Genomic DNA, 15453 nt, shown 5'->3' on the forward strand with positions numbered 1-15453 from the left:
CCCAGGAACAAAACATATCTCCTAAATTCCTATTTATGAGTTTACATTTCAGCAGCTCTGGTGACAGATGTGAAGAGGGAGATTTGTTCTGTTCTGTCAGAAAGAGCTTCTCCTTGGCCTTTCACATACAAGCAAATATTGTGAATGAACAAGATCAGTATTTTTAGAAGCAGCTCTTACCTTGGAGACAGTGCAATCCATCCTCATCAGATTGCTATAATTTTGGTAGCATTTTTCTGAGTCTTATTTCCTTTGTGCAATAAGTGAGGATGATGTTAATAATGGTATCGGTGTTGATATCATATAACAAGGGAACGAGTATGGTGCCTGAACAGCAGTAGCTCTCAGTAGGGATTCTCATTGGCTAAAAAACATTCGAGCCATCCCTGTGTACTTCTTGTTGACCTTAACACAATATATTTGTATTGGGCTCTGTCCTACTCTCAGTTATTTTACAGTAACTTTCTTTTACAAGTAAATATTGATAAATAAATCCCACTGAATTGAACAGGATATTGTCTAAGCATACATGGCAGGACATAGGCCTTATAGATTCACAAGTATTGACTTACTACCTCAAAAGTTACATCATAAAAGTAATTTTATCAACATTTCAAAACACTGCTTAAAAACACACTGATTTCAACACGACATTAGTAAGATACACATTCTATTTCTATTTTAAAGGAGAGAAAAAGAAATGAAAACACCACTGTACATATTCTTTCAGGACTTAGACAGTTTTATCTTTAGCAAGAACATACCTGTTGGAAGCTGTGTTGTGGATTCTGCTGGTAAAAACTCCTGGGATGGTAAACATTCCCGAGATAATGTGATGTCATCAAGTGCTATGCCATCTTTGAGATCTCTTCCAACTATCCCTTCAAATATGACTTGGAAATCTTCATTTCCATCTACAACCAGGTTCAGTGCCTTGCTCTGCCAGAAATTTCCCTGGTTTCCAGTAAGAATAAGGAGGATTTTTTCATGCTTTGACATAGTCATCTGGTAGACTATCAATGATCCAACGTGAGCTCCATACATATGGTAATAGAAAAATATCTGTAAGTAAGAGCAGTAGACTCTAGTACACAGTACGTGAGTTCAGAAACATTCTGCTACTGTACTTATCCTAATTTTTAAATGGAGCCATGTTAGCAGCTCTTCGCTTTACTCTTTCAAACACAATTTAATAAATGCATTATATTATAATATGCATATTTATTAAATATGCATATTATAAATGCAATATATGCATTCAAAAATGACTTTTTGAACTATTCCATGAACCAAACTTGGAAGCCAGCATTACAGTAGTGTGACAGTTGACACTGCATCTCTTGAATAACTTTTGCATGTGAATGCAAAGGAAAGAAAATACTTGGTTAAAAAAAAAAAGAAGAAGAAGAAAGCAAACAATAGAAGACAGGAGCAGTGCCATTTTTAAACACGAAGTAACTTCTTTATTTTCTGAGCAGTTTTCTGGTGTTAAAAATCTTTGTGATAGACTATAGTGCATATTTAGAAGATAATATTATATAATCTACTATGGGAGCAAAATGGGTAGCAGGAATACAAAATAATAGATAAAATAAAAAATAAGAGGTCATTGGGTTAGAAAACAGTGAAATTTGAGTAAAAATGGGAAAAGACATTATAAAGTACTAAGGTAAAGCAAAGTAATATAGAACATAAAAAAATAAAAACACTGAAAAAAGAAGCACCATTAACTGTTCTCTCTTATTTTCAATTCAAGTGCAAAGGAATGCTTGTATTTCATCGGATTAATACTTAGTCTAATTCAATATTGTTTCTGACAAATATTGAATATTTTCAATAATTATATAAGACCCTGAAAGAAGGCAGTTCATGTTATATTATGCAAGAACTTGTCTACAGCTCAGATTTCTTCCTAGATTAATGCATAGCACAAGCCCAAAGACTGAAAAATCTATCCTTATTTAAAAAAATAGCAAATATTATGATGCCCTTGTAAACGTTAAGTCAGGTTCTTTTGCCCTTATGTGTGAAGAGCAAAATAATTAGCAAAATAGTAGCCTGAATGTTGCTTTTAATCACAGTAGTTTCAAAATTCTTTGCCCTAGATTCTTGTGCAGCACAACACTTAGACCACTCTGAATACACTTACTTTCAACTATAATAATTCATAGAAAGGAGTAAGATTAATTTTTTAATCTTAAATCAAATGGTTGTTAGTTTTTGTTAATATCTCCCTTTTCCCTTAAATAATTTTGGTAGGTATTTTTTATTTTATTTATTGTGTCTACTGCTTTCTACAGTTCAGTTCTTTAATTCTGGAAATGTATTCCCAGTTTAATCCCAAAATATAATCCATTCCTGCCCTGCTAATTTTCTAATGCTTTTCTAAATTTTTAGGGAGGTAATTTTCTAAAGACTAGAACTTCTGTATTTTCTCCCAGAGCAGCTCCATTTATGCGCAATAGGCTTCTCCACTTAATAATGTCTAGATATTTTGTCATCTCTATTTTTAAGGGCTATTTTAAAATAATAATTATATTTTTAATCAAAATTATTAGCAATTTTCACTCAACATTGATGTTAGAAATTCAGATACATCTTATTTTCACCTTGACACTAAAAGACTAGGAAAAATTGAAAGCAATGGATGCATACACAGAGAAAGAACACTAATTCAAAGCACCACATAGATCGGCTTTCTGAAAAAGTCACTACATTTTCTGTGAGATGTGTTTTGCAAGCTGTGTTATGAAATGGACAGATATAATTTTAGCAAAGACTATAATGTTATATCAAAACTAGAAAAACTTTTAATCCAGGTTTGCAAAGAAATGATCAGGCTCAAATCACAACAACATGCTGTAATGTTTTGGAAAATAAAAGCTTTTCTTTTTCTTTTTCTTCCAGAGGAGAAAACCATCTGTCATGTAATATTTCTTTAGAAGCTGTATTTTTTTAAAGCAAATTGTAATTATATTTATGCATATTTTCTTAATTAAAGCACAATCCTTTACGTAGCTGTAGGATACTCAGGGCTGGTGTTGCATAATGCATATTATAAATTACATATTTCTTTCATTGTTTTTTTCATTTGAGTCTCCTGCAGATTACTTATGTACAGAAATCATTCCACTTCTCCCAAAACTAGCAAAAAGATTCACATTTTCCTGTGATTCCAAGGTGGAAATAAGATCAGGTTCTAATTCTTTCACAACATGCTTGTTTTTAATCAGAAGTATCTCAGTAATTTTCTTTATCTTAGGAATACTACCTTGGTGTAATCTAGCAATCAAATTCTACACTCCTGCTAGCATTACACCCCCACATACCTTGCAGTTTTTATTCATCCTGCTTAACACAGGACTAGAAATTCTAGCTTTCTGTCCTGGCAGCTGAAGAAAAGAACTCTTTATAAAAATGTAATGGCCAGACAGTTCTTGCAGTGTATGATCAGCAGCTGGTCCAGTGACCAGTTTAGTAGTACTGCTAGTTCTGAGGTGCCAGTCAAAATCATCATTTTCATCTTGCTTCCACTCGCAAAGATCAAACTCAAAATCACAACGTCCAATAGAGGTACCTGAAAGATATTTGCAAACACATGAACTTATATATTTTTTTTCCGAAAGTTAATCAGTCACATATACTGCTATCTTGTACACAATTATCTGCCAAGAAAAAAAAATAAAAATCAATAAAAACAAAGCAAACAACATTCATGCATCTTACTCAGCAGAGCATTTTTTAGTGTTCTAGGATTTAATTATGGTATAGGATAAAACGTCATATATGTGAAATAGATGACCATGCTCTTACTAGTATAGTCAACAGTGTTATAGGTATAAAAATAACAAAATAGAGCAATCTGCCTAACTCTACAGTTTCACTGACAGAGATCAACTGACATCCTCCATAGAGAATCCAAGACATCTGCAGAAAACTATTCTTTTTTGGAGGAACAACTTAAGGCCATGTGAGATCCCCACAGTGCTGAAAGAGGATATGAAATTCCCGTATTTGCAGAACAGAAACCCATCAAATTGAAAGAACAGAGCACTATAGAGACTCATCCTCCATGGAGACCATACAGGTAAGACCTAATTGTAGGAATGTTAACTTTAAGCTGAAACAAACCCCTAGTTAGTTTACTTTAACATGTTTCCAAAAGAATTCACACACATTTTATTAGCCAATATGCAGATTATCTTGGTTTCTCCTTTAACTGTGTTTAGCCTATGAAAAAAACTTGTCATAATTTTGATTGATTTTTATATGCTACATGCATGCTCTTTACTAATTTTCCAATCTTGAATGTCAAAACAGAGAGTCTGGTTAGTCAACTGCCCAGACAAATTAAAGTTAAGTCAATACACTATATGCAGCTTAAACTTTTGGAATACGTTTTCATCTATATACCTATAACTTTATTATAATGGTTACACTAATCAAGCCTAAACTTGCTGAAATAAGCTGGGATTTTGCCAGAACTTTCAAGAGACTTTTGACTGTGCCCTGAATATTGTTACTGTTATTGCTGGAAAGGAAAGTGCTTTGAAGATAAACTGAGGAACTGAATGGGTCATTTGATCTGACAGTGTAAGAAATGACAACTGGAATCTTGTCAGAAGTCTCAGTAATGAAGCTGATGAGTTAACATCCATGGAGTATATACATGTACCAAAACAGCGCTCTCTTAAATTTAAGGCTGAATTCAGGTGGAAGATTTTCTTTGTGGAGGCCATGTGCATCAAAACAGGACTCTGAAACATTTTCCTAAAACTATGAACTATTAAGCAAAAAAGTAATTTTTAATGTTGTTTTATAATAACTTGTTACTTTTCATCTTCTTCTACAATTAAAGCTCAATCTTAAATTATAATGCTAATAAAAAATCCTTTATGTGCTAAATACGATTATAATTTATGCAGAAATAGGTCATTAGTTAATTCAGCTGAATGAAACCGCCCTCGTCTTGTGCCACATGACCATATTGCTATGTAAGATTTCAGGATCTTAGCTAAAGAAATTCCTTCAATTAGTTGCATAAGTTATGACTTTTTGTGCACATAAAAACAACATCTGCAGTAGTGATCCATGGAGGCTACTGCTAAAATTTATGTACTTTGGAGAAGTCTAGAAGGTGCACAGTTGTCATGTTTTGTAAATGCAGTTAACAGACATACCTATTTATTGTTTCCTACACATTAATTTGCAATTCTTTGCTCTATTGATGCTTTTCCCACTCTTCTTAGTTTGAAGTTTTCAAGCTATTGTTCAACAATGATAACACAGCTCTTCTGTGATGTTTGCAGTGAATGAAAAAACATCACAAAGATCAGAAATCTGTGCTTCGTATCATTATATTCTCTTCAGAGGCACTCTGTATCATGAAAAATCTGTGAAGAAATAACTAGTGTGTTTTTTTATGTTAAGTAAGACACTAGTCCATCAATCCCAAAAATCACTGGAATCAGTGATCAATCAGTTTTTATGCACGTAAAGTGACATTGCCAACAAAAGAACAAGAAAACTTGGTTGATTGTAGCAAAACTCATGCAAGAATTTGCTATCTTATGTTTGTGAGAATTCAAATAATGATTGAAAAGGAAAAAGTTTTATGGCCACATTTTTATTTATTTATTATTTTTCTTTACCACTTGGGCAAAACTGCTGACTATCTGACAGACTTTATTCTTAACTGGGATTGCATAATGAACAATCATATTGCTTTAATACTCACATGGACATGTCTTTGGAGAATACAGCACAGTAAATTGATAGGATAGTAACGCTCAAATCAAACCTTAAAAGGCCTCTTTCTCACTACTACCAGACTAACATTCTGCAATTATGAAATTTACATCCTTGTCTTAAAATAATAAATAAAATTATATTTAAAGAAACAGGAGTCAAGGTATACTACACTTACACTTAAACACTTTCACCAAATCCAGTAAAGAGAATAATCCCCAATGAAATATTTTAACTCTTTGTCTGGTCTTGCTTGTAGTGACCTTGTAACCACATTTTAAAATACAAGAAATAATAAATAAATAAATAAAGACAGGGAAAGTAAAAATTAAGATCTAATTCCTACCAGTGTTACTGAAAATTCTATCAAATAGCTTAGAGATATACTATCCCTGTTTTGGAAATCAATGAGAAGTTTATTAATATGAAAAACTCCTAAAAAGATAGCCCCTTTGTCATCTACCTTCATTTTCTTGGATATCATTGTTTCTTTGCTTCATAGAATTGTATTCCTTGAGAAGCTGATAAATTATATACATAACCTCAGTAAGAATTAGGCAACTTTTAATAGTGTAACAAACAATGAAGATTTGACTTCGTGAGCATTTTCTAAAATCTTACTGGAAAAAAAAAGCATTAGTACTATTTAAACAATATATTGTTACCCATTTCTCTAGAGAAAAAAAAACAAACATTTGATATTAAACACTACCTTTGTTCCTGATGCTACAGATGCTGTTTCTTGATATCTCTTGTAAAACTAAAATCGTACAACATTCTTACTGAAATAATTTTCAAAGAGACCTGACAATCCTCGAAAAATCACAGAAACTAGGTCTCCATTTCCCAATGGTATCATGCTTGATATTTTTTTTCCAGTCTTAATGCATTCTTTTCATATGGAAAGCAGATTTTTACTGTGCATTAAAGACAGATGCTTTCTGAATTATGTTAAGAAATCCACTAACAGCGTTTTTATTTTTCATCAAATTATTTCAAAATAAATAATAGTAATTTAAAATCCTTAAAAGTCAAGGAATATAATTAAATTATTACGTATGTGTTTGCTGTTCTAAGTGATAGGCTGCCAGAAGTATTGAAGCATTCAAAATTCCCAACAGGCGCAGTTATTTATGATAATTATATTTTTTTAAAAAAAGCCTATCATACTTACTGCAAATGGCAGGGTTCTCATCTGAATTATCTGCACAGTCATTTACAAAATCACACAGATTATCCTTTGGGATGCAGTACTTGTTGGCACATGTGAATTCCTCTAATGTGCAAGGTCTGTCTGGGATGAGCAAAGGGGAACAATCTTCAAAGGTAATATCATCCACTGCCACATCTCCCATGTAACTGACACCACGTTTCGCCCTGAAAATAATCTAATCAAAATTACAAAGATATTAGAGTAAAACACTAATTACATATACATGCAACATGAATAGAACAGACAACAACGGTCCTTGCAGATTTTGGAATATGAAGTGGTATGTTCTCACTCTCATAGCACAGTAAGCTTGTTCCACCACCTGTAGAAGTTACTCACTACAGTTACTGAAGGACCATTACCTAACATCAGCTATGTACAAAAAAGGGAAAGAAAATGAATAAGTCAAACAGACACCAGCCCATGCTGTTCCTGAATTAATAGCAAAGGGTTCCAGTTCTGCAAAGCAAGCATGAAAAGTATTAGTGTTTCACTAGTTATTACCATGAATGTTAAAAGAAATTTGAAGTTCAATTAAAAGTCATCCAAGACAGAAGTAATGGGCAACGTAACATATTTTTAAATGTAACATAGAATCATAGAATCATTTGAGTTGGAAAGGAGTTTTGAAGGTCATCTAGTCCAACTCCCTGCTGGGAGGAACAGGGACACCTACAGCTAGATCAGGGTGCTCAGAGCCAAGTCCAGCCTGACCTTGAATGCCTCCAAGGATAGGGCTTTCACCACCTCTCTGGGCAACAGTGTCCAGTGCTTCACTAACCACTGTTGTGACCGTCTCTATGAGTGTTTCTATTTTAAGGTACAAGGAAGCATGACATACTGATAACTAAGCATCTCTAAGATGCTGAAGGATTAGCTCATATTAAAAAGTGGATATAATGCTCAATACTACTTTTTTGTAAATCAAATGCAATTCTACTACACACTAAGGAGTAAGGAAAAGGAAGTCAAATTGTTCTAAACCAAGTTGGATATAGAATAGAATCTGTCTTATAAATGGATGTCTGTCCAAGATTGAAGAGGAGTTGGAGAAATTCCAAAAATGTGTGTCTATATCAGGTAAGTGATCAAACAACTGAAAATATGACTTTTTTTTTTTTTTTTGCTACCCAGAAGGGAAGGTAGAATATGTTTATGTGGCAAAAAGAGAAAGCGGAGGGAAATGCAGAGAATAAAAGTATCTAAATCCAGTTGTCTGGAGAGCGCATAAAATATGAATACACACCTGAAAATCTGAACGAATTCCCAAGAACACTTCTGCTCTGTTCCATTTTGGACCTTGGCTACCACTTTGAGTCCATAGTGTAGAAGTCTTATTACCAGCTTTACAGAGTACCTGAAAGGAAATTCAGGTCACAAAAATATTTTTCCATTACAAACTCACTCCACATTCCTTAATTTTATCCACAGTATCTTCTATAATTTAATAATTTAATAATTTAATAATTTAATACTATATCACCATACATGTTGATGTAAACCACTATTTGAAGAAAATGATGCTTTAAAACTTTCTCATTTACTCACAAACACATAGTGCTCAGGTATGTATCTGGACAAACTTACCAATTAGTTTGGTAATAGTTTACCAAACTTAGCTGGAGTGTCTACCCACAAATAAAAAATTTTCAGCAAAAGGTCAAGATTCATTTGTAAAACATGGAAAACAAAACTAATACATAGTGAAAAATGTAATAATTCGTGCATCCATTAGATTGCATTCAATTGCTCCATTTTAGTTCCAGGAAAAATTTAATGTCCTGATTTCATAAGAAACTATTTTTTTATTCTATAGAAAAAAACTTGTTCTTTCCTTCTAAAGTCCACAGTTTATCTTTTTGGACAATAGAAGACATAGAAACGCTTGCTCTTGTAAAAAACTGTTGAACTAGAGAAAGCTAACATTTCCACATTAGCACAAAATCCTCAGTATTCTTTGCTCCAACCTCTTGAACATCCAGATTCAACTGAGCTAATAACAGCAAGATGGGAGTGTGATGAAGTGCATTAGGTCTTATTTCCAGTCAGCATCCACAGAGATAAACATCAGTTTACCAGTTGCCTGCACCAGTTCTGCTTTCAAGGATTTATTACTACTCTGCATAATCTTCTTAGAGCAGCCCAGACATTCTTTATCTTAATTAAAATAAGATTTTTTTTTGAAAAATTATGCAGTCCCATGAGTGTGTATCATATACCATAACAGGTAAGCTTTGGCAAGCAAATAGCAAATCCTCAAGCTGAAGAGCTTCCAGTCCAGAGGAAAAAAGAAACAGGTGTAATACTTTGAATAGAATAGAAAAACAAAGTGACATCTGGCTTTATAGACAAGAAAAACTGCTCACAGAAGATATGAATTTTAAGGAGAAAGATAAAAATGGAGAAAAACAGGGGTTACATATATTATTTAAGAAGATTAGGGGTGCTGAATAATAGAAAATTTTTCTTAGTGTTATGCATATACCGTACAGGTATATCTGTATAAACATGTGAGATTATGTAGAGCAACATGTACAATTTTACACATACCATAAATTACTTACAAAATTATAAATGCAATTCCTTCATCAGAAATTCATGTGTTCTCTGATATCATGCTGAACATTGTAATTTTACAGTGAAACATGCCCGTAAATTTAAGTCCCATCAAAATCTAGGCCTTCCTTGTACCCTAATTCAACTGAAAGCCCTATGCATTTAAATTACTTTGCAAGTTATTGAAAACTGACTGCTAATTCTTATTTACAGCTACCCATGCCAATTCAGAAAGCAGAAAGTCCACAAAAATGGTTCCAACTAATATTCAAATGGAGGTTGCACAATAAAGTGACAACTTATAGGTGTTTAAGTTATAGAAACATGGAAAAACAGTCATTCATGCAAATAGCAAGAGTCTTCAGTATGTCCTAGATTACATTTGATGGCATGGATGAAAACTAACATGCAAAAATCCAAACATATGAATTAAATAAAAAGTGGTAACCATGGGAGAGAAGACCAATAAAAGGACTTCAGCGATTTTCAACCACAGAAAAGATTCACATTCATATATGACTTATAAACCTTAAAAGAAAATAATGCCACATTATCTAAATACTGTTATATTCCAGGTTATTTCTACATTTATAGTTAATTGAATAATTAAGCAATTGAAGTTAGGCAACAATTAACAATGTTTAAAATACAATGACTTTGTGATTTGAATTTGGTGTATCTTAAAATTGATTAAGCTGTTGATGGAAAAAAGTCAATTAAGTAATAGAGTGAAATTGTAGTCTCCTACTAGATAGAATCATAGAATCATTAAGATTGGAAAAAAACACTAAGATCATTCAGGCCAATCATCAGCCCATCCTCACCTTGCCCACAGACCCATATCCCTCAGTGCAACATCTACACGTTTCTTGAATGCCTCCAGAGATAGTGACTCCACCACCTCCCCAGGCAGCCTGTGACAGTGCATCACCACTCTTTCTGAGAAGGAATTTTTCCTAATACTCAACCTGGACCTCCCCTGGCACAACTTAAGGCCATTACCTCTTGTCCTATCATTGTTACCTGGCTATGGTTGGAACTGAGAAAAATATATGTATATACATTTCTCTTCTGTGGTGCTACCTGGTTACTGTGATTAATGAGGCTGTCAATTTGTGCAAAACTATCTGTGGACTTCCTTTCAAGTAATGTGGCTTCCTACATTCTAAAGAAGATCTGGGACATGAGAGCAAATGCAAAGAGGCCACAATTCATTCATAGAATCATAGAATCATGGAATTGCTCACGTTGGAAAGGACCTTCAAGATCATCAAGTCCAACCGCAACCTAACCATACTACCCTAACAACCCACTGCTAAATCATGTCCCCGAGCACCACATCCGAACAGTTTTTAAACACATTCAGGGATGGTGACTCAACCACCTCCCTGGGGAGCCTGTTCCAGTGTTTTACAACCCTTTCTGTAAGGAAGTTTTTCCTTACATCCAACCTAAACCTCCCCTGGCACAACTTGAGGCCATTTCCCCTTGTAGTGTCACCTGTCACCAGTGAGAAGAGACCAGCCCCGCTCTCACTGCAATCACTTTTCAGGTATTTGAAGAGAAATAAGGTCTCCCCTCAGCCTCCTCTTCCCCATACTAAACAGTTTCAGTTCTTTCAGTTGCTAAGGATGAACTATCTTTATACTCTCATCTCCCACTAATTCTGATACGCTAGAATCTGAGTACTTGCTGATGCCCTAGCAAGATCTCTATTTTCTCTTGGGAGAAAAAAAATAATGTTTAATAAATAAGAAAATACAAGACATGCTTCCTCTGAACACGTAGCTACTCAAATACACTGGCTGGAGAATACCATATCTTAGTTTTCTAGTATCAACACACATTTTAATTTCATCTTCAAAGCAGCTGAATTCTGCCAGCTTGTCATTATTATTATTTTGTAATTCAGATAACTGAGACAGCGAAAATTTATTTGTGCAACTGAATTCACTAGCCACAGCTAATTTGATATGATTGGACATCTTGAGTATGTTTAAAATCCGTTTCTGATGCTGTTAATTATTGTGTAACATTCATGGGAACTTGCATTATTGTTACTCTGATGTGTGGAAAACAACTTGTTGAGAACAGCGTTCTTGGTTCATTCAGTCAATTTGCAGTGACTTTTTTGAACTATAAGAACACAGAACAAAATAGATATCCTATCAGTAAATGTTTTTATTTTAACTGGAGTGAAGAAAAGAGTATGAGTAAAAAAGTTTGTTATTGTTAAGTCCTAGAAATATATAATTAACCTTTGAGAAATAAATGTTACACTTCCAAATGAATAACATAGCAATAAGCATTTTCTACAAAATGTCACAATGAATTTCCATACAATTACTTCTTTTTTCAAACTCCTACATTCATCCAAAAACCTATATTTCCAAATATCTACTGCTGTTTTTCAGTGTCAAGAGGTATTATGCACTACAGGCCTTTTTTTTGTACAGAAGTTCCAGACCTGGTACGTGTTTAAAGGTCATCATTTTAGTTTGTTGTAAAATGTTTTCCACAGCATACTCAAGCTAATGTTTCCTTCAGATCAAAACATATTGAAAGCAGTAGAGCATTAGCAATTGTTCATTTTCATTAACGGACAGTCTAGGCCCTAATGAAACTAAATGACAATGCGTTAATTTCCTCCCATAAATTTCAGACGGTAAGAACGAACCAAAACAAAGTACACCTCCGTACCTCCAGAGAACCTACTGTTGAACCATTCATATGGTTCCAGAACACGATTTTGCATTTGGGTCCTGTAAAGGAAATGACTGGTGTAGCAATATCAGCAGTATGACCATATTCTCCATTTGAGCTGTCTGCAAACAGATACAAGCCTTCTTCAGTATACCTGTCCAGAGAGAAAAGGTTTTCATTATTAAAAAGAAAAAAAACATTTAATGAAAATTAAGTTCCAGTTTCATTAAAGTGGTAATATTTCCTTATACATGCATTACACCTGCTATCTGGGTATCTGGATGCCCTTTAATTAATCAATGTATTGCCAGAATCCCACAAAACCCCTTGAAAAGGCATTTGGTATTTTTGTATCACATCTAAACAATTAAAACACAGAGCTAAATTCTTCCTTTACACAGAGTCAGATATCTGAGCCTGGAGGGCCTTTTAGTTCCACCCCACTCATCCTCTTTCACCAGGGAAATCAGCAGCCTACTCAAACCTGCTGTACATATGGACATCCTCCTGGCTTGGAGGTAAGAAATTCCAAGATACTGGCTGAAATCCCTTCTCCGGGGAAAGATGATGCTGCCTTTGTGGTATGCATCAGACTTTGAGTGTACACAGAGAGACAGTTTTAAGGTTTTGGGTAGCTGAGATTTTGTTCCTAAAAAAGTTGCCTTTCAAAGAAAATGCAGCTCTTGACCAAATAAAAGATTCTGTTCTCTTTAGAGGAGATATTGCACAATCAATGCTTCATAAAACTATGAATATTTCCAACAAGACCTTGCAGATTTGATGATGGGGCCTACATTTTTAAAATTTCCTTACCTGAAATACATCTTTATTATGGTTTGCTGTCTTTTCTGTTTGCCTGTTTTTACAGGTTCTGAGCTACAGATCCATGAAGGAGCACCACTGCAATTGTGAGAATGCAGTAAGCATTGCCAAGAGAAACATGGGGTGTGCCTAGGGGGTGTTCACAGACTGGAAGACCTTCCCAGTAAAGGGGCAGGACCACAATGATTCAGATTCAAGAATATATTTTTTCGTCACAAGTCCGTCCTAAGAATTTAGACATAGAGCAGCCTAAAGGACTGGAAGACTTTGGTGCATATGTAAGACTCAGCAGTCTTTTGCTACACCCACTGAAGTATTAAAGAAATACTGTGAAACTTACTTTTTTTTTTTCAATCTAGTAAAGTGTCTGTGAAGTCTTGTAACCAAATCCTTTCTTTAAATATATATATATATATTTAATTTCTTCATTGCTTATATGGAAACCATTCCTCTCATATTGCAATGCCTACACTGAACTCTCAACTGACTATCTGAATGATAAAATAACTACAAAGTTAGCATATATAGGTTTATTATTGTAAACTTACAAAAAATGGTAGATTAAATGTACTATCTATAATAATTTGTGTGTAAAAATAATTTTAAATATTAACTTCTATTAATTATAATCCATCATGCAACTTGGAGATTAATGAAGTCCAGCATTCAGACACTTTAGGAGTAAAACATTCTAAATATAACATGACAGAATAAAATAGACTAGAAACAAGCAATATTATATTTACACAGTGATTTTCTCTAAGGATTTGAAGTCCTCTAATTAATTCATTAATCCTTAGAATCATATATGCAGGAACTTGAGACAGATTGATAGACTGCAAACAGCCTGATCTTCCTGGGTAGCCCAGGGCAAAACTTTCACCAAAATCTCCTTATTTTTTCTATAAGTTTTGGCTGATCTTAAGCATATATTTAAATGAAAATCATTTTCCATCTCCTTTCTCGACATTTGTGTGTTACAAGTTTGCCTCACAGGAAAATTAAAGTCTAGTAATAGTGATTGATAAAAAACAACCTTTTTCAAATAATTGCAAATCAGCATCTGGTTCATTGATTGTTACACAGAATACTGCTTCCACCTCCCCTGGCCTCGTATTTGAAAAATTAAGATTAACAGATTTGCTATAGTCTTGGAAAACTACAGAAAATATTTTGGGAGATGAAAATATCAGACAATTCTAATAGTAATAGTCTTTTTGGTACAGAAATCCCAGTCTACTTCCTTCAGCAAGGCAACGTGTAATTATTAGAACTTCCATTGGTCAGAATAGTGGGAGCACTCTTAATTACCTGCAGGACAAACCTTTGCTCATTATGCACTTTCTGGAGGTTTCCCAAAACCTTATCTAGCATGCAAGAGTGAGAGAATTATTCTATTTGCAGTTATTAGGAAAGATGTGTGTAAAATAGTTTCAAAGGTAAAAAGGCATAGAAGTGGATCATTGCCATAACATATCTATAGCATGGAAAGATGACTCACAGCTGTAAACTATTAATGTATTTGCTTTACTTAAATATAAAGGAGAATACTAAAATATCTTGTAAAATGAAGGAATTTATGCAGGAAAAGATTACACTGTTTTGCAGACAGTTTCTTACATGTCACCACCAACCAGATAAAATGAAGTGCATTTTTTTTTTAAATAGACACAAAATACATGCAAGAAGTCATGATTAACATTTCTACTACTACTTGTAAAATAGAATTAACTACTCTGCAGAACTGTAATGTCCTTCCTCATAAAAGAAATCCCCCAAAATTTCTAGAAAAAATAATGAATCTTTTTCTAAGCCATGTAGAAGTGGATATTTTTGAAGGAGTTAAAATTTTAGAAATACTTCTTGAAGTGTGAGGCAAAACTTCACTTGGCAAAGATCAGACATTTTAATGGGCTGGGAATTGTTGATAAAGACAAGAAGTGCCAGGGGAAAGAGTAATGATCTGGAAAAGTCTAAATCTTCTCCACAATTTTATTTTTTTTTTCAAAAGAAGACAGAAGTGGCCCTGAAGCTTTTCTTTTATTGCTGTATCCTGGCAGTGTAGACATATTTATAATTACTGCATAAATTTACATAAGTAGCATAAATATTTGCAAGTGAACTATTGCAGAAAATAAGCTCAAAATATAGAAAAACATATTATTACCAAATTACCCTAAGGCTTGTTTAACTCCTAAATAAAATAGCCTTTCCTAATAAGCTGCAGTGACAGCTGACAAATTTGACACCTATATAGTTTCACATTTTTCAAACAAGTCCGCATTTGAAATATTCATTTATTTCCTTCCTTTCTTCTGAAGAAATCTGTTACTTCAAGGAAGGAATACTGAATTTCTTTTACTTTCTCCTCAGTTATGATTTTTCTATTAGAGTCTTGTCTTGTTGGTAGG

The 15453-nt window shown here is 33.8% G+C and overlaps 1 protein-coding gene across 1 annotated transcript in view; it reads right to left on the reverse strand.

Moving 5' to 3' along the window:
• Nucleotides 1-15453, reverse strand: part of MALRD1 (MAM and LDL receptor class A domain containing 1) — a 223310-nt gene that overhangs the window by 125584 nt on the left and 82273 nt on the right. Inside the window, exons 21-25 of the mRNA XM_021388959.1 lie at nt 12218-12374; nt 8208-8318; nt 6923-7136; nt 3330-3577; nt 765-1062 (exon numbers count right to left, since the gene is read on the reverse strand). Coding sequence (XP_021244634.1) covers nt 765-1062; nt 3330-3577; nt 6923-7136; nt 8208-8318; nt 12218-12374 — 1028 coding nt within the window. The remainder of the gene's footprint in view (nt 1-764; nt 1063-3329; nt 3578-6922; nt 7137-8207; nt 8319-12217; nt 12375-15453) is intronic.

Source organism: Numida meleagris, chromosome 2 (genome assembly GCF_002078875.1).
Source record: "Numida meleagris isolate 19003 breed g44 Domestic line chromosome 2, NumMel1.0, whole genome shotgun sequence".
Classification (NCBI taxonomy): domain Eukaryota; kingdom Metazoa; phylum Chordata; class Aves; order Galliformes; family Numididae; genus Numida; species Numida meleagris.